The following is a 19,903-nucleotide window of genomic DNA, read 5'->3' as shown; positions in this document are numbered from 1 at the left end:
TAAATAGGTTTTTTTTTTACCTTGGCTAGCAGAACCATGTTCTTGGAAAGCTCCTCTATCTCATCTTCACTGCCAAAAACACTCTCAAAGTCTTGATAAGTCCAGCCATCAAACAAAATTCGAGGCACTATCAGGCAAAGTTGTCAATCAGTAGAGAAAATAAGGAATTTATTATCTACACTGGAATGTTTCTGCAGAAACAGAATACAGCAGATACAAGCAGAGATACCACTACAAATCATATCCCATGACTGAGATCATTTGTTTTTCACTCTGACCAACTTCAGCAGCATCAGTGAATTGACACTGTAGAACATTCTTCTTCATTTTAAGTTTAGTTAACAAGCAGCACTGATGCAAGTTTTAAGAGAAGATACCTTCATTTGTTTGAACGATCTTAACTGAACTACCACTCAGGGCCTCAAGAAGAGTCTTAAACCAGGAACCACACAAGACAGCAATCTTTAAGTTGTGCATCTCTTCTACCACAATAATGAGGTAGAAAAGCTCACCTCAAGCTCTAATTTACTTCATATATAGCACTACATGACTTCACTCTTCTACTCAACTCAACGCCCTAAGACAAATTTTTACTTTAGGAAAGCACTTGAGCTTGTGTAAATTTTTTTTCTAAAAACACAAAACATTAAAAAATACACAGGAAAACTGCCGTTGGAACAGTCAACAATCATGCCCACAGGAAAAGGCAACAGATTTTATGGAGCTATGTCTAAGCCCCTTCTAACTACTTTTGTTGTAAAAGAGTGTTTTAAAAGAGTATAAAGAGATTTAAAAGGCTTTATCCTCCGGCAGCTGAAGTACATTAAAATATCTGACTGAGCATTCAATTTTTCTAATACATTTCAAATTTCACAGTCCCTTCTGCATCAAGAAGCATTTCAGAGTTCCACAGAATTCTTGCTATAGACAAATGTAAGAAGTCTAGCACAGCAGAATCTCTACAGCAATGTTTGTCATTTTCCCTAAAGACACACACTGCAGCACATCCCATGAGTTCCCAGCTTCAAGGGGAGAAGAGACAAAGCAGGACTTTTCTATCATGCATGAAAGTCTGAGTGACTGACTCAGATTTGGATAATTTTTTTTTTCTTTTTAACTACACAGAACCCCAAGCAACGAGTTTGAAGACTTCCTTCCCCAGGGAGGCACAAAGTGTTATATACTAGTATCGCTCCATGGAGGGCACTGGAACCCAGGATTTATTCAGAGACAAGAAGCTAAGGCAAAACATAAAGGCATCAAGAGGGCAAACACTTCAGTTACTTAACTATCTACAGTTAACTGCTTTATTTTTTTTTCTCAGACATCTTCTTCACACAGCTGTGCTAAGGTAATCTTCCTTCCTCCCATACAGACCTGGAAGAAAGCCTTACTTTCCTCTCCTAGAAGCTACAGAAGATAATAAACAAGCAAACAAACATAAACCAGAGGCTCACCTATTTTTATGTTTTTGGAGGTTTTTCTCACATCTTTCATCCAGCCTGTCAAACAGTATCAAGTAAGACAGCTGATAAAATATAAAATTATATTGACAGTAATAACATTTTCAAACATTCTTCAAATGATGTAGCATAGCTTCATTACACACATCTTCCTGCCACAGGCTAGCAGTTCATAATCCACCCAGACAGAACATCCTGTGATGCACAGAATCTGAAGCCATGAACTTGCACCACAGCATTCACTACAGCCTTTTAAAAGTCCCCAGCCAGCCCCTCCCTGCTTTGTTCTAGCTCATTATGGAAGCTACCCTAGCGCCTACTCAGAATAACACTTCTGCAGCCACGAGGCATCACCTGGGAGGAATGCCTAATTTTTTCAAATGGTACTTTAAAGTGTCCCATTCACTCCTCTTGGCAGCCATTGCACTAGGACGAATTTGTTAGTAGACACTAAAATGGTAAGAATTATAGCTACTTCAAATGAAATTTCACATTCAATCAACTTCAAAACCATGAACTAGTACATACTAGCTGAAATTTAATCTTGCTGCCACTTTCCTCTCAATGAAGGGAAAAATTCTCTTCAAATTAAATTAATCTCCCTCTCTAAATAAATTCACCTAAAGGTTTTGCAAAGGAAAAAAAACCAAAACTCACAACAGGTAAACAACTGCACAATATAACACTAAAGACTGTTTTTCCCTGTACAGAATCTTTCCCCTTTCATTTTTTTTAAGAATAGTTTTGTGGACAGCATGGTGGAAAAGCCAATCTTTCTACTTACATTTTTTGACAAATAAACTATGTACACATGTGGAAGCAGGTGAGGACAGAAAGAAGTTCAATCTGAAGGAAACCCAAAAAAATGGAATGGATGAAAGTACTTCATCATGTGGCAGAGCCACCAAAACCCATCTAGTATGCCAAATGTACCCAGTCTGCAACAATATTGCAATTCATATTCGAAGGAAAAAAAACCACACCTTGATCAGCATCATGGAGCCCAGTGAACTGGAACCTTTCCTTCCCTCTCCTCTTCACTTGTAACCAAACCGGTGAGATTAGTGTAAATTTGTTTCCAAATATTTTAGCAATGTCATAGCCATGGTTGTTCCACTTGAAAAAAAAGAGAGGAAAAAAGTGAGAGACTCAGGAGTAAGATATACAGTTCACTTCATTTCTGACCAATATAAACTCTGTAACAGAAATGCAATCATCTGCTAGATCCCTACATGTTCATTTGAGGAAACCTGCTGGGATATTGCTTTCATTTAAAGAAGAAAGTACTCTGGAAGCTCTGCTAGCTACATGAAAGGCAATCTTCAAATTGTGCTAATTCACCTGAACTACAGCAACTGGCTTGTAGATTCCCACACAGTTTTGAATTTACAGACTCTGAATTTATGTTCAAGAGAACTTGAGAAAGGTGAAAATTTATAGGGCACCTATTTGTCTTTTGACTAGTGTAAGACAGAAACAAGTGAAAAGTATCCTCTAAAAAAATGATGAAACATTTATCATTCAAGAAAGAATGCTTTGAAGGAGACAGGATAGCAAAAGACATCCAGTTTGGCAGCATACAATTGTTACTGTTGATTTAGCAGGTTCGAGTTGCAGCCCTCCTGTTCTGACTTCACTGCAACTTCCCCTGACTCACCACTGACAGGAGAGTACTAGCATCCCGGTTAAAAGCAGCATTAAGGAAGCTTCCCTGTCTGATATCTAAAAGCAACTCTGGCAGTCACACTCCCACCACTCCAAACTTTCACTGCTGAGGGTGACTCCAGTGACCCCAGGAGTGTCCCTCTTGGCTCCCTGCACACCCCGCACAGACACAGTCTGACAGGGTTTCCCGTGGCAGAGTCCCAGATGTCTGGAACCCTAAAGCAATTTAATTGTGGTGCAGTAACACAGAACCAGCTTGAGCTGGCACACCTGGGGAGGGATCCCTAGGTTTTGTACCCTCCTTGTAACAAAGGAGTCCCTAGGTTTTGTACCCTCCTTGCCTGGGATAGTCTGGGGTCTTCCTGCTGAGCCCTTGGCTCCTGTTGTGTCCTAGCGTCCGGTCACCTGGCCACTCCCACAGGTCCTCGGGCCGTTCGCTGTCTGAAAGGTCAGCACCAGGTCACGGCCCCTTGGCTGGGGCTCCCATCCAGGCACAACCTGCAGCTCCCACTGCAGCTGCACACCCAGTACCTGCTCAAAGTGCATTGCTCAACACCAGGGAGAGGAAAAACAATATACATCCTCCTAGAGGACCTAGACATTCTCCAAGAGACAGATGGGAGAACAAGGGTTTGAGACCAGCTGAACCCTAAGTCTGTTGTGTTCTCAATGCAAAAGTGTTGTTCTCTTATTACAAGAGTCCCATACCTTCTAGGTGATTTCTCACGGGTAGTTCTTCTCAACACTGCTCCTTCTTCTTCAAAGCCCAGACAGCAACTGACTGTAGGTCCCAGTTCTCCCTGTCTTTATAGGACTGGTCTTTCTTATTGGTTACAGCTGTGAGTCAAACCTGTTTCTGATCTTGGATAATTGGCCTGGCTGCAACTCTTTGGGACTAAAGCTGCTTTTTACACATATCTTATACTCTATTCCCACCACACAAGTCAAGTCTCAAATACTTCTCTGGCTATTTGATTGTATTTGACCAGCAGCCCCCATTACTATAAAAATACTTTGAAAACAGGGATGCAAACTTGCAGGTTAGCACAGTCCGCCGCATATTCATTCAAAGCACAAATTTTATTCATTGTATTAACTTACAGGAGTAATGTATCCCAGAACATCTCCTGAGAAATGTCGTTCCTTCATCTTCTTGGAGCAATAACTTTTATGTTCCAGTATAATATCCTTTGCTTTTGGATCCACAACTACCAATCCCCGGTCCTGAACATTTTTATCAGAATGCAGCTTCTGTGGAGAGAAGACAGTTATTAGAACCAGTTATATGAAACAGCCACTTTCAATGGCAACAGACTTTAAAAACAACAGCAAAACAAATCACTTCATTAAACTCTGAGCACTCCTTTTAAATGATGCAGAGCACTTTGATTTAGAACTGAAACATACAAGTCCTCAGAAATTATTTGTCAACATCACTTACTTTGTTTGGAGGGTAAAAAGCATATAAACAAAAAACATTATAAGAGTAAAGAACATAATTTATGACAGCTGATGGTGCTCTGTTTTCTAATCAATGCTTTCTGTCATGTTACCCCCAAAATAATAAAAAAGGGATTAGGAGTTCTTAACCAAGAATTTGAAAACAGCTTTTAAAACAGATTTATTTTAGTCTGGGAATGCTGCACTATGAAGGCTAAAATTTTAAACACTCTTCTTTAGGGAAGATGCTTCAACTGACCCAGCAGGTAAAAACAGAATGAGAAGATCTAATGAGATGTGCATTGTGGATATGCAGAAGCCATCTATTGATTCATTGTGAGGAATTTAGGGATATGGCCTCCCTTAACACTTTGTATTACTCTCACTACCTGCAAATGAGATTTGGTAGATGTTAAGCAAGTGATACAAGCAGTGACAGATGTATATGCATAATGACAGGAAAAAAATAACATGCTCGGCAAGTGAAGAGAGACTTCAGCATGCTGGCTGTGCTTGCTGTGATTATTGTGGGACTCTGAATCATTTCTGCCCGCAAAAGAACAACTGATTAGAAGGCTCTTCAAACTCTTTCATCAGGACACAGTCTTCCCATTGGCAAGGCTCCATTCCAAATGAATGACCTAGAGCAAATGACCTAGAGCTTTTGGCCCAAACTACTGTTCCCCACCCTGGTTTCCAAAGGGATGGAAGTGTGTTCTCTGAGGGGACAAAAACTTCCTGTTTCTGCAACTTGCATGGAGGATAAAGCTCCAGAAGTCTACATCATATGTTTCAAGAAGTGAACCATGTGAGATACACAGAAAAGCTGAAGGAAAGGACAGTTTCAAGTTTTATCTGTAAGTTTCAACTTCAGCGGAAATGCATTAACAGTGTTTTAATAGAGGTAGAGGCCATTTACCAAAGTTCAATTAATTCACTATACATGTTAGATAAGACAAGAATTTCAGTTATTTCCCTTACCTTTTCCTCCAGCTTTTTTGTAGCACCTTTCTTTGCATCTGTTTTTGACAGGGTACCTTCGGCTAGCCAGCATACCATGGCAAGAGAAAGGGAAGCACAGAGAAGCCTCATGGTGTTTTTCCTCATGTCAAGTTTCTCTTCTCCTGAAAACGTAATGGTTCAAATCTCTGTGAACAGAGGAATATACCAATTTCATTTGGTTTTCTTGTCTAAAAAAAGTCAAGACATTTTCTTATCTTCTCCCATTTATAACCAGACTTATTAAGGCAGTGCTTCTGCTCTGGCAACAAAAGCAGTGCATTGTGAGAGATTACTTCTAGTCTCAAACACCTTTTTTGTCCCTTGTTTTAGTAGCTGTATCACAGATTAAGTGGGTTGGACCCTTGCAGCTTCATTTTTAAGGAATCCCCTTAAAGAAGTGCAACTGTTTACAGCTGAAACTGAGATAAATATCTGCTGCACAGAACAATTATTGTACCACCTTCCCTTTTCTGTAGGAAATAAGAGACATTTTTTTCTGCTCCTACCTAGCCTGGTCAGTGTGTCATAAATTAATTAACAGATATAAAGAATTATATCTATATGCTTACAGCTATGTGCCTTTACTGTAACAGATGAGACCTTTGCTTTCAATTTCTTGCCAAGTCACTGATAGAGAAATTGAAGGAAAAAAAAGGAGGGGGGAGGGTGGGCATGTCCTTTTTGTCTAGAAGAATAACTTCGACAGTTTGTCCTAGCTCCTGATAAAGGAACTGAGAATTAGTAGACAACAGTTCTGTAGTGTGTTCATCTATCACATCTTGTATCTGTAGGAAGACTTTAAAAAAAAGTCAAAAACAGCCACAGTTTGTTTTCCAATCTCTCCCCAATTAAAAATTGCACTGGTTTCCCAGCCTAGCTCCCAGTAGTGAATAAGAAGAAAACAGAGAAAAAAATATTTGGCATTTGGGGAACCAGGGCTCTAGATCTGTACCAAGACTGCTTCTCATAAATATGAGATCCCGATGGAGAATAGGTTCTTTCCAATATTCTGAATTTTTCTTGAACTTATAAAACTCTCCTGCTTTCTATATTACTCTACCACTCATTTTGAAGACCTAAAAGCTCACTTCTACAAATCATATTTACAAGACTTGTTCTACTGGCACTGATAACAAGTACTGCTCAAAGTTTGAGTACTTTGTTTAAAACAACAGGTGCAGGATCTCACAACATGAGACTGAGCCTCTGAGTACTGCGGCAGAAGGAACATTAAAGCTTCAATGGAAATGTACTCAATGAAACAGACATGAAATCAACAACCCAACAAACTTACTAGTATTTGGATGTGTCTGGCTTAGCAGCGAGATTTTAAAAACCAGAGGTATTTATTATATGATTTGGGATTCTGCAGGAAAAGAGAGGAATATGTGATTAGGCAACAAAGTAGAAGGATTATGGCAGAAGTGCTTGAAAAAAAAAATGTCAGTATCACCAAAGAACATCAAAAACCTCCTGTACAAAATTATTTGAAACTTCTAGTCAAGTCTTTTATAAACTGCAAAATAAAAGCAGAAAGCCTTCTAATATTTCTTGGATCCAGGGAGTGTGGTAAAAGCTGAATTGCTACATGGCTTGAAATTCCCTATTATGAATAATTAAGGTCTAGTTTGACTTCAAGGTCACTGGTAACCCCCTTGTTTTCCACATTCTACAAAATGAGACAAAGCAGGTTGCTTTTGATAGTATCTCCTATGTTCCATCTAGCTTGGCAAGATCTATAAACTATTGCAGAGAGGAACAACTGAGAGCCTGAACAGTCAATACAAGTCTTAACTATTTGGACAGGATATCAATTCTCCCAGAAGCTCGTATATATCGATTTGGAGGTGTTTGATTTCACTTTCAGAAACAATTAGCAACAGCATCACTTCCCTGAAAAGAAGATAATATCTAACAGCTGAAGAACAGAAGCTTAAAAAACCATCCCTGAACTCTAATTTGACATCACAATGTGCTCATTTCCTTGACAGGATTGTATCCATCTGTCCATTATTGTTAAGTCAACATCCACTCCTAGATTTATAGGAAGCACTGAGCCTGTGGAAAATTGGTTTCTGCAACTGACAGTCCAGTATAAACTCTTGGTTGGACACTTATTTTAATAAATTTAATAATTATATTTTAACAATATCAATGAAAATTAAGTAGATGGCATCACTGTAATACAGAAGATGAATTGGTCAAACTTTAAATGCTCTTTATGGAAAATACAAGCATGCATTTTGCAAGCTTTACAAAACTAAATCCTCATCAAACTTTTCTTCTACAAACTCTCTGCCATTTTTTAACACTTCTCAAATTAGCTGAACTCAGAAGAACTGTCTGAGCTTGGCACACTTTGTTTATCTTCCTTGTCACTGCAAAACGCAAACAGAATTGAAAACTGCCTCTATGTCCTTTTCTAACTGACACCATGGACAACTTAAAGCTTAAAACATCATCTAACAAACTGACCTGAAGCCCAAGTTTCTCTCCTAGCCAGGTCACAAATGTTGCTTAACCCCGCCTCCACATGAGGTAACATACTTTTGGAAAGCTGTTTTAAATTTATCTTAATTTTTGAAAGAGAGTAAAGCTAGCACAGATTTAGGCTGTCCGAAATAAGCAAGCAAAGAAACTAAATGGATGGTACACAACACTAAGTTAATGTTTACAGTTTATTTATAAAAAAGAAACTAGATTCTAACTACATTTGCAGAAAGAACCAGCATCACTTCGCAAAGGAAGGCCAGGAAGCATATTACTGATGCGTTTTAAAATGAAAGCAATAAAAGTTATACTGGGGAGTGAAGAGTGAGAACAAATTCGCTTCTAACCTGTGTAAACATTAAACCCTCCCCTCTTGTAAAGTGCTCCACTTTGACGTTCAGAATTCCCTCCCACACTCGCCCGACTCCCGAGATACCAAGGAGCCGGCACGCCTGCTATGGCATCGGCGCCTCAGCGCCAGCGCCGCTGCGGCCGCCCCCGCGCTCGGAGCCGGCGGGGCAGCCCCGGCCTCCCCGGGCTGCCGCGTCACCCCCACCGCGGCACGGCCAGGCCCCCGCCCCGCCGGAGCGCGGCCTCACCCCCGCCCTTTCCCCTCTCCTCCGTCCCCTCCCAGCCCTATCGGGCCGCGGACACCACGTACCGCCCGCCGCCGCCGCGGAAGTGCGGGCGAGCGGCAGTGCTCCGCCCCGCCCCGCCGGCTCCGGGCAGCGCCGCGGCGGCGGGAGGGCGCCGGGCTGCGCCAACATGGCGGGGCGGCAGAGGCTGCGGCTCCCCGGGGCTCCGGGCCGGCCCAGCGGCGGCACATCCCGGCCGGGCCCCACCGACAGAGCCGCCACTGGGCTGGCCCGGCCCGGCCCGGCCAGACCCGGGACCCGGTGCTTTGGGGCTCGTCAGTAGCTGAAGAAAGGAAATGCTAATAATGGTGTGATTCTAAATTCCTATAAAGAGCCTCTTGGTTTAGCCCAAGCTATAGCAAATTGATACAGCTGCAGGTCTAGCCTGGAGGGGAGGGAGTTCAGGGGTGACCTTATCACTCACTGCCCAGAAATAGGCTGTAGCCAGGTTGGGATCAGCCTCTTCTCACAGGCCACCAGCAACTCAAGAGGACATGGCCTTAAGCTATGCCAGGGGAGGTTCAGGTTGGACCTGGAGGTCCAACGGGGAGGAATTCCTTCACAGAAGGTGATGAGACATTGGGAGAGGCTGTCCAGGTGGGTGGCAGAGTCATTGTCCCAGGAGGTAGCTAAGAAAAACTTGGAGCCATGGTCTAGTTGACATAGTGATGTTTGATCACAGGTTGGACTCTATGATCTCCGAGAACTTTCCAAAACAAATTGTTTCTTTGATTCTGAGAAATAGTGTAGGTAAATCAGGAGCTTGGGCTAAAATGCATACACTGATCTGGAGGCAAAATGATCGCATGGGTAAGGCTGCAGAGAGTCTGCAGGCAGGACTGCTGACTCTGGGTGTGCAGAAAGGAGGGGTCAAATCTCAGATGGTTTTTAACAGGCTCTAAAACAAAAGATTGTGGTTTTTATTAAGTTTTTTATTTTCTTCTGCTTTGACCTTCTCCAGTTTGTGTTTTTGCATGCAGCATGGCTTATGTTACCACTATTTACTGCAGCAGAAGTTTTGGTATAACCCTGTTATTTCACAGGCTGCTTGCAGGGACTACATACCCATCATAAGACTTGATAAAAAAATGGATGTGTTATATCATGATGTAGAGGCAAGGCCAGCATATCCTAGCAGTGCACTTCCCAACAGAAGCCTTCCTGTGACCTGCTTTCTGTTGGTTACAGTTTGGTGCAACCTTCTAGAAGCTGAACTGGAAGGTTGCCTTATTCTGCTGAACTGCCCTCTTGTTTCATTCCCTCTGGTGTAATGGAGATCTTCATAAGCATTCTTCAGCACTGAAAAGAAAAATGGAAATATTTTTCCTCTGAACAAAAGTCTTGTCAGTGAAGCAGATGCATGGTCTTCTATGCCCAGATCCATCCCAAATTTCTGTAAATTTAGAGTTTCATGTAGCCTAACTGTGTTTCCTAGGGTTGAAAGCAGCCCATCTGATACTCTGGCATGGCAGAAGGCATTGTGCTCTCTGTTAAGGGATAATGAATGTTCAATGTCGAGTACAGAAACACGGTTGTGTGTGCATGGTGGAGCCACAGATTCTCTTTAGTCCTGAGTTCTTTTTGGTTCCAGTAATGGCTGGAATGATCATGAGGAGCAGAAGAAAACAATAACTGTGAGACAAATGTGAGAGAAGTAACAAAGGGACAGGAACAATTCCTTTTTTGTAGTTCCCACAACTGGATCCTCAGCAGCTGAAAACACTCTGATGAATGGTGATAGTTTTATGAAGGTCAGTGCAATTATTAAAGCCTTTGTAACAAAGGGCAATGAAGTTCTAAAAAAAAAAATTTAAGTAACTCCCATATAAAATGGGAAGTTGGGGACAAACATTGTGGATTTGTTGGCAAACAAATGTGATGCCAAATGTTTTATGTAATAGGAAAATACTTCTTGGTACTGTCTCCCGTTTATTGCTGATTTTACAGTAATTATAAATATTTTAAATAATAATAACATCTTGGGAAGGATAGAACCACTTAGGTTTGTTTTTAGGCAGCCTGGTGTTTTATAGATTTTAGGGTCAAACAAAAATAATTTACAGAATTACCAACTCGGTGTGTTTGCAAAGGGGTGTGCCTGGTGTAAGCTCTGTGCTGAGTAACAGCTGAGTTCACATTACAATGTTTCTTTCAGCCAGGATGCATCTAGAGACCATTATAGACTCTCTTTCCTCTAGATACCTATTATTCTCATAAAATTTCTACCTTGTCCTTACCAAGACATCTCAAATGCACTATTAAGTTCTAAGTTATGAGGCAGTGAGGACAGACATGCCTACACGTCTGTCCTGATTGCACAAGCCTTTGTTGAGGCAAAAAGACAGCAGGGTGAATATAGTGAGGCCTCAAAAGCCAGTCAAAGGAGGTTGACATAAAATAATCAGGGTATGTGTACTGCATACTGAGCCCCTTCAAATGAAACATTTAGCTGTATGAGGCAAAACTGGAGTCATCCACATGTGTTAACCACTTGGATATTTTCCCAGTTCTCAAGAAGAATTTGCAGCTCATGCTTTGGCATTTGGGGAACCAGGGCTCTAGATCTGCCACAGCTATTCTGCTGGCAGTACTTAAGCCACTGCTGAAAAGGCAGTTGGATACCTGCATGACTTGCAGTACTGACAGGAATACAGCCAGACAGGACTGATAGACTGAGCCTTTAGGTGTCACTGTGCTCTTAGGAGTAGAAAGTAGCTCAACATTTTGGCTAGCTCAAAAAAAAGTTCTTTTTTTTTCTGATCACAGAAAAAGCCTCATTTAGTGACATGGGAAGATTTCATCTTCAAAGCTGCATGGAAATTATTATTAAGCATCAAAATCTATTTGTAAAGCTGTGAAAAAGGAGAGTGTTCTTCATGACAACCTACAAATAATCTGAGTTGAAGAATAGACTAATTGTGCACGACTGCCTGTAGTTGCACTTGGTCTACAAAATGGATCCAGGGACAAAGGGATAATTGCGTGACTACCACATGCTGTCATCCTGCCTTTCTCATAGAGACTTGCACAACTAAAAAGCACTCATGTAACAATGTATCCTGAAAACACCCGGAATAGACCCTGCAGTGGTGACCTAACTGAGGTATACAGCCACTTGATACAGATGGTATCAAGTATTATATAGATCTTTATGAGAGAAATGTATCATGAAATTAAAGGTACTGGAGCTTGATGAATCTAAAGATGCAAGCTCTAAACAAGGAGAAGTAACCATGGGAGCAAACTATCCAGGGCAACAGTGAATTTGATTGTATCAGAGCAAGACTCAGTGCCTTTCTGGGAGATAGACCCTAGCTAAAAGCTAGATGTTGGGCTAAGTTCACTGCGGTTAAAAAAATACCCCACAAAACCCAGATGAAATGGCTTGAAGTATGTTGAAATAGAGGTGAAATGACTGATTGATCTCCAGTTGCCCTAAGCCCCATGATTCTACAAGTCATTATTCTCCACTAAGCATACTAATCCCTTCCATCATGACTGAAGCCCCCAGCACACTTTTAGCTAGGCAGTCTAGGCCATTTGAACCTATTTTCTTTCAGCTGAAGATATTAAATGCTCTCCAAAGTCCCACCTCTTTGGCATGTTTAAGACAGTTTAACCTTGAAATGTCTCAGGAGTAGATGTGGTGTGGGACTGTGTCACTCTGCATGTTTACAGCCATCAGGAGGAACATGTGGCCCTGGGTTTGCACGCCTGCATGTCCAGGGAGTCAGGCGGTGGGAATCTCTACGTAAACACAGAGCAACTGCACCACTCACACAACCAATGGTGGGCTCACAAGGGGGATGTGCCTGAGGATGGAGTGGCACACAGTAGCCTCCGGGCTTGTCAATGCTCACAGGGACTATGCAGGGTACGTGCAGTAGATCCCGTGCACTGTTTTGGGGTCCCTTTTGAGGAGGAGGACCAAGGCACAGCCTCCTGCAGTCGCTCTGTGGGAAGCATGTTGTTACGGACTGTACCACTGAGAGTCCGCACCTTGCTCTTCACATTTTAAAAATAAGATTCCAGATCAATAGTCTGCTCAAAGCTTAAGTGATGAAGTGAAATTTTCCAGTATCTTAATTGGCCATCCCTCTCCTTCTCCCTCAGCAGTTACATCCTCAGAGGTGCCTGAGAAGTCCAGTATTTCACCCTCAGAAATCATCAAACTTCTCTGCCATTAGGGTCACGAGGAAAGGAAGGGATTCAGCTTTCCCGAGCAGGCAGCGTGCAGTGAATTCACCCACGGACACAGGGGCTGACGCTGCTCTGCCGCCCCTCACCTCGGCCCGGGCCCGTTTGCCCTCACGGGCGGTGACTGGAAATCGCGTCCCAGCAGCGGCACGGCCGATCCCCGGGGCCCGGCCTCCAGCTAGCCAGTCCGTTTGGGCAGCAGGGTCGCACGGGAGATGCCCGGGAGCGGGGGCACATCTCGGGGCACATCCCGGGGGACGGGCAGGGACCGCGCCCGCCGCGGCTGCGGCGCCGGGAGGCGCAGGGGGCCCGGCGCACCCGCGGCGCTCCCGCCTCCGCACGGCAGGTGGCGCCCGAGCAGCGCCCGCGCGGCGGCTGCGGGGGCGCGGGAGCCCCGGCGGCGCCTGCGCGCTGCGGAGGCGGCGGCGGCGGAGCGGCCTGAAGCAGCCCGCGGGGAGAGCGGGCGGCGGCTGCGGGGGTTCGGCGTGTCGCGTCCCAGGGCGGCCGTGATCGTGCGCCACGATGCCTGCGGTGTCGAAGGGCGATGGCATGCGAGGCCTGGCGGTCTTCATCTCCGATATCCGCAACTGTGAGTGGCGCCGGGGCCGGGGCCTGGGCTGGGCCGCGCCGGCCGTCGCCGTGGGCTGGTGCCCCGTGGGGCCGGGGCTTCTCCCCTCGATCCCCTTCTCAGTGCTTCCCTCTTCCCCCTGGTCCCCGCAGCGGGCACCTCGGAGCGCTCCTGTCTCACGAAATGGCGACGCGCTCGGGGGGGCGGCGCGGCAGGGAGGGGGGGCAGCATAAAGCATTTGCCCATGGGTTTGTGCGTGTTGGGTGGGTGGGTTGGGGTGTTTCCCTCCCCCCTCACCGCCCCTGTCAGCCCCCTCCCCCGACCTTGAGTGTCGCGGTGGCCGCCCCGGCCGAGGGGGTGCCGGGGGTCGGTGCCGCCGTTGTTCGCGATGCGCCGGAGCGGTGCCGGGGCGCGGGTGGGTGTGCGGCGGGGCAGGGACAGGCGTCCCTGGGCTCCTTCCAGATCCCTGAGCGCCTCTCGGTTCATCACGTCACTGATGGAAAACAGGCCTCTGTAGGCGCCTGAGAGCAGGGCCCTCAGTGCGTATGCCTAGGCTTGGCTTAAATAGGCTTTAAGATTCTGCTGTGATGGAAATCAGCGCTTGCGATCAGTGTAATCAAAAATGGGATGGAGAGGGGTGCGAGTTAGTGCCCCCCCCCCCCCCCCCCGAGAGATGTGGGGGAGCGTGTCTGTGAGTGTGCAGTGGGAGAGGAGGAGTACAAATCTGCTGCTGCTTGGTGTGGGGGGAAGGGGTATGTGTGGGGCACACCTCAGTGCTCAGTCTTCCTTTTTGTCCGAGAATTGCATACAATAGTTTAATATTAATCAGCGTAAGAGATCTAACAGTATGATGTGGCAGGAATTGCCTGGAGAAGGGCTAAGGTCGCTGTGGTTGGTGTGATGAAACAGCTCTATTTTGTCCACCCGTGTGTCTCTGTAGATCACTTGAGGCTATTTTAAAAGTGGTGGAGGAATGGTAATAAGGTCTTCTCTCTAAAGATGTAAACAGATTTGGAGAATTTTTAAAATGCAAATTATGTTTTTCTGACTGGGCTTGCATTGGGATTATTTAATCACACTGGCTTGAAAAACTTCATATTGATGACTTCTAATAAAAAAACCTGGCAATGAAATTATACTGGTAAAATGAGCTACGTGTGTAACATAGTTCCACTTGGTGTCATAGCAGTTAAGGCTTGTTAAGCTGTTGTATCTACCCAATACAATTCACAATGATTTTTTTAATCATTGTTTTCATTGATTTAGCTAGAAACAGTATGACTTGATTCATCAGTATTTCATGTCTTGCAGTTGGTTAAATTTGTCCACGCTTGTTTTCAGTGGAATTCGCTAGAAGTAAGTACATGAGAAACGTTTGGTCCCTTAGGTTTGTAACATGTGTTCAGGGATGTGAAATAACAAAATTTAACATGATAGGATATAACAAATTAGGTACTTATTTCCCCACGAGGCAGTGTGGGAACAGAGCTGAAGCTACCTTCATCCAGATGGGACAACAAACCTCTCATGCTCTAGTTATCTGCAGGAGACACAAAGATGTAACTTACTGGTTATACAAATAAAATGTTAACTTTGACTCTTTAAACAAATAGTGGTATATCTCAAATGTTTTGTGTCTGTCCATACAGATGTTTGGGAGCTGTATATTTTTCTTGTCTTCATAATGAAAAAAGTAGCAGCATCTTCTAAACAGCTGCAGAAGAGCTGGTATTCCCACTAGTAGGTAATGTATGAAGCTTCCAAATAGCTGTGAATGGCATTTGAGCCTTTCCTTTAGTGGAGCTCTGAGTGCTGCCAGCTAACCCTGGGCTAGTGTACACAGAGTAAGATTCACAAAAGTGCTTCCTGGAGTATTCACAGAAGTACTCTCTGGAGACTCTGGGTTTTGCAGGTGCTGCCATTGGCTAATGCTCCCTCTCTGCCTCTTCAGTGAGGAGCTAGATGTTGTCAACAACAAAAAGTAGCAGCTGTTGAGGTGTACAGTGTCTTTTGACTAAGCAAAGAAAGCAGGTCTTCGTTTTCTGAGAAGGGAGGGAAGGTAGACCATGTGCAGCTCTTGACCTCTATTTGTAGCCTTAAAATTGGACTAAATGTCTGATAGTTGCAGTAACATGGAAAGTTCTGCTGGCATTCTTAATTTCAATCCAAATTTTTGCTTTGCTGGACTCCTGTATCTATTTTGAATACTGTCACAAAGGCTTGGCACTTTTAGTTTGCCAATAGCCTTTCCAGATTATGAGTAATGGTTAAACATGGTGTGTATGGGGGGGTATTCTGAAAGATTCTGCACAGATAAGGATTCTACATTATAGATCTTGCTGAAAAATGAAAGTGCAGTTGTGTGCTGACTGTGCTCGGATGGATGCACAGCATGTGATTTCAAATCATTAAAGTAACCTAAACTTCTGGGGGGTACTTATGTAAATTTTGACTGCTTACCTTTGGCAATGCTTGATCTCCTTACGTCAAGATTTATTTTTTGGACATTGTATCTACAATGCCTGTAGCACTAAATAATGCAGGATTCTTTTACAGGTTGGATATATTACAGATTTGGGAGCGATGCCCATCTTGCCTGTCTTTATACCAGTCTGTTACAGGCTTCACATAAGTCTTACTTGATAGCAGTTTTCAGTGTTTACAGCTGCAGCTGATTGTGAACAAGCAGCTCACACTAGCAGCCTGTCTTTAATACTTCAAAGCTCGTTTGTCACTTCTGTGTTGTTTAGACATATTTTTGGCACATGATTTATCTATTAAACTTCTTGTTTTTTTGTCTTAAATACTTCTATGTCAGATGTATTCTTTTAAAGCAGACTATTTTAAAGTACACTGATTTCTCAAAAGTCTGTGATGTTTTTCGTTAAAAACAGTTGGAATACTACTTGCAGCAGCAATTGTAAAATATTTCAAGGCTAAGAGAGGCTTCTTAGCACTTTGACTTTGCTCTAGTCTCTGTGAAGCTGTCATATTGAGTGTCTTCTTTCAAAATGAAATGTTCTTTATTCATACAAAGATCAAGTGAATTTTGAAAGTATGATAATACAAGAAAATGAATTATCCTTCAGATCCTTGTAGCTCTCCAGAATTTTGTTTCAGGGCAGCTTCTTATTGTAGGCTCTGCATTTTGCATATGGAGGTCCTAGTGCACATGGCAGGTAAAAATATTTTTTAGAAAATAACACTTTTAGATGTCTGTCAATTTGCCAACAGATGCATGAACTTTTCTAGAGACTTGTTCATTTGAATTGTTTTGTAACATATATGAATTACTACAGTAAGTAGGTTTTTAGCTTATCTTTCATAGACACTAGAGAAGAGACAGGAAAACTACATCTTGAAAGCCAAACTGCAGTACTTGATTAGGACAGCCCAGTTAATGAGTGCTTGGTTGGTGTGACTGTGAAAATAGTTAGGTGTGGCTATGCTGTACAAAAGATTGTGGTGGAGTGGAGCTGAAAGTTCTAAACCCTGTGGTTTGGTGAAGTGCTAGCCAAACTTAGGAGTTCAGGTCAGGAGGAGTCCTTGTCACTGCATGGATTATGTGCCTCATGAACTAAAACCTAACAAGATCTGCATGTGTTATAAGCATATGGACTCCTGCAAGAAATATTTATTCTTAAATAGTGTGTTAAGTCTTTTCTTGTGTATGTACTGCAGAACTGCTGAAGCAATTGGCTTATGCAAGATGGTGCTTTATAAACTCTCCAGCTGTCTTAGCTGACAGATCATCAGGGGTTTGTTTTTATTTTTTTTTGAGTACAGGTTTATGCTTATCTCACAATGAAATACTTTTAAGGCATTTGTCACTCAGCCTATTCTGCTGCAGCAACAGTGCTCTCTGCTATTCACCCTGAAAACCAGGAAAGCTTGCTTTTCTCCTTTCATTTGCAGCCTGTAATGTAGAAATAGTTTCTATTACACTCTTAAGTGTATTACTGGTAACCCCCTGCTCCACATTAAAATTGGGAAGCCAGTTCCTCTTAGGTTGATGAGATGTGTCTACACAGAGGCAAAAGCTGCTTTTGTCACAGGTTTGGAGGACAAGACAGTTCTTAATTTCCCTTGCTAGGTAACTGTCTTAACTTTTCAGTTTTGCCCCAGAAGTTGGACAGACGCAGGAAGATTCCCGAGTTTGTTCTCCAAGTATGTTTTCTTCCAAGTTACTGTTCTTGTTTTTCCTCAGGCCAGATTTTTTCCTTTGATAATATCCTACAAATATAATAAACAAAGGTCTGTCTTTTCTCATAGAGCTTAATGCATTAAATTTTCATTGTACTGGACAAGGGATAGTGTCCTGAAGCTGAACCTCCCAAAACGTGTCTTTGCTTCACTGCATTGGGGCTGGTGCATTAGGTTACAGATTGTCAAGTGGGGATTGAAAAAAGATGGTTCATTAAATTCATCATATGATGATCACCTGTTAGAATGGATGGTAGGTTATGAAGTGCATTGCAGGTATAGGTAGGAGGGGCATGTACATGGATTAAATGACTACATGGGTATGTATAGAGTTATTTTTCTCTGTTAGAACAGCCACCCAGTGAAACAAACTTCATATAGAGCGAGTCAAGCACATACAGCTGGATTTAGTGACCTGTAAGTAATTATTATATGTCAGTAATAAGCTGTCACTGTGTAGGCTAAAGCTACTGCATTGCTCCTCTGAGATGTGGGTTCTTGCTTGCCTTGCATGTAGTGTTAAAGCAGGACTTTAGATACTTCTCTAGACAGTCAGAGACTTTTTTTACATGTATTCTTAGATTACTTACCTTTTTGAAGAAATTGAAGGCAAAACATCTTGGTTTGCTCTCCTACTGCTTCTTCAAGGCTGTGGTAGTGCATCTAATATGGTCGGTTTCTGGCCTGAAAAAACAGCCCTAAGAACTTGCTATAATAAGCACTAAGTCTTGCATCACTTGCTACTATTTGCAGGAGAGTGCTTTAAGGAAAACACAATTAGCATGAGATTAGTCTGAGGAGGATCTCTAAAACAAAACTGCTGTGGCTTCTCTGACTTGTCTTGCTCCTTTCAAAGAGCTCTGAGGGGCTGGGACTTTTTGGTTGGTTTTTTTTGTTTGTTTGTTTTTGTGGGTTTTTTTCGTTGGTTGGTTGGGTTTTTTTGCTCGCTTAATTTGTGCATGTTTGGCTTAGAGGAGAGTAATGGAGGAGAGATAGTGAAGAGCTAGAATCTTTCATGTGACATCCAACCTCTCTATTAGATACCCTGGACTGCTTAATTTGAAATTCTTTGGAAAAAGACTGCCCGTCAGGACTGATAAGAGGAAGTGAAGGACTATTGCAGAGACTATTACTTATCTGCATTAATTAATGAGCTCAAAAGTATTTTAAGGTCCCTGAAACAGTAGTTTAGAAGTGATAGCTAAACTAGGATAGGCCTCAAACTGTTCTTCTATTTGGATGTGAACTAAGGTAGAAGAGAGTCCACAGTGACTTGTAGTAAATCAGTGCAAATACTGCCTTATCTTGTTAAAGGGAGTGTAGCTCTACAGTGTGAAAAGACTGGTCAAGGAAATGACTGCCTGGATGCTGCTCAGTCAAGGAAGGAGGAAGAGCTGCTTTATGTACAAGCCTGACCCTGCACTTAGTGTTTGCATATCTTCCTGGCTTAAAGCTTCTCTTTTGATAGGAGTCTATGTTGGTTTGCCACCTAAACTGCCAGAAAGATGTTCTGTATGTCACAAAGTCACTTGGATATGAACTTCCAGTATGCTTTCAGTTATTCTAGGGAAAGCTCTGGTCTTAAGCTAGATGCTGTTACCTGGTTACTTCTCAAATTTTCTCTTAACTTGTGGTGCTTTGTTAGGAAAAAATAGCCATGCTAAGCATCTAAAATCATCAAACTTGTATTAAATTGTTGCAGTTTATTACATCTGGATTGGAAAGCTGCTTTTGTGCTCTTATTTCTCTTCTCTTATGAGGACAAGGAGTTAATGGATTAGTGGATTACAGTAAAGCCTGTGACTCCCTTCTGTTTCCTGAGAAGTGTTGTTACAGGGGCAAATCTCTAATGGCATAGTGGAGGAAGAAGTCAGTTCTGTGGATAGTAGTTCACTTACTGTGCAGAATATTAGAAATATCCCCTACATAAAGTTCTAAAATATCAGTAGGTCACTGGTCTCTGTCTTTAGATATCTAATCACTGCAGGGTGTCCAAAGACACAACACTCCTTCCTTTGTGCCATTTGTGATCTTCAACATGACAGGCATTTCTTTTCTTCTGATCAAACAGATCTTGTGGAAGGACAGCATGCACTCCTGTTTTTGTTCATTACAGGATGTTAGCACGTCAGTAAACAAAAAGCTTTTTGTTCTGCAGACTTGAACAGGTTGATTTGTGAACAAAAGTGAAGCCATTCTGACATTTTTTTTTTTTTTTTGTAAGGGTGTTCAGTATTTTA

General features: G+C 42.8%; 2 protein-coding genes across 7 annotated transcripts in view; one reads left to right on the top strand and one right to left on the bottom strand.

The window, feature by feature from the left end:
• The window catches only part of CHID1 (chitinase domain containing 1), a 99,742-nt gene extending 90,973 nt beyond the window's left edge, over positions 1–8,769 (bottom strand). The window contains exons 1-7 of one of the 3 annotated variants that reach the window (XM_038139106.1): positions 8,722–8,769; positions 6,865–6,936; positions 5,550–5,716; positions 4,230–4,379; positions 2,447–2,579; positions 1,458–1,502; positions 21–127 (exon numbers count right to left, since the gene is read on the bottom strand). In XM_038139106.1, coding sequence (XP_037995034.1) covers positions 21–127; positions 1,458–1,502; positions 2,447–2,579; positions 4,230–4,379; positions 5,550–5,675 — 561 coding nt within the window. In that variant the 5' untranslated portion in view covers positions 5,676–5,716; positions 6,865–6,936; positions 8,722–8,769. Of the gene's footprint in view, positions 1–20; positions 128–1,457; positions 1,503–2,446; positions 2,580–4,229; positions 4,380–5,549; positions 5,717–6,864; positions 6,937–8,407; positions 8,491–8,721 lie in introns of those variants that run through there. The other 2 variants (XM_038139107.1, XM_038139108.1) reach the window with 2 other exon arrangements.
• A 4,508-nt stretch (positions 8,770–13,277) lies between these two features.
• Positions 13,278–19,903, top strand: part of AP2A2 (adaptor related protein complex 2 subunit alpha 2) — a 44,679-nt gene continuing 38,053 nt past the window's right edge. For 3 of the 4 annotated variants that reach the window (XM_038139104.1, XM_038139102.1, XM_038139101.1), the window contains exon 1: positions 13,278–13,481. In XM_038139104.1, coding sequence (XP_037995032.1) covers positions 13,415–13,481 — 67 coding nt within the window. In that variant the 5' untranslated portion in view covers positions 13,278–13,414. The remainder of the gene's footprint in view (positions 13,482–19,903) is intronic. The other variant, XM_038139103.1, reaches the window with a different exon arrangement.

This window comes from Motacilla alba, chromosome 5, assembly GCF_015832195.1.
Source record: "Motacilla alba alba isolate MOTALB_02 chromosome 5, Motacilla_alba_V1.0_pri, whole genome shotgun sequence".
Lineage (NCBI taxonomy): Eukaryota > Metazoa > Chordata > Aves > Passeriformes > Motacillidae > Motacilla > Motacilla alba.
This window is presented reverse-complemented; position numbering and strand designations above follow the sequence as displayed.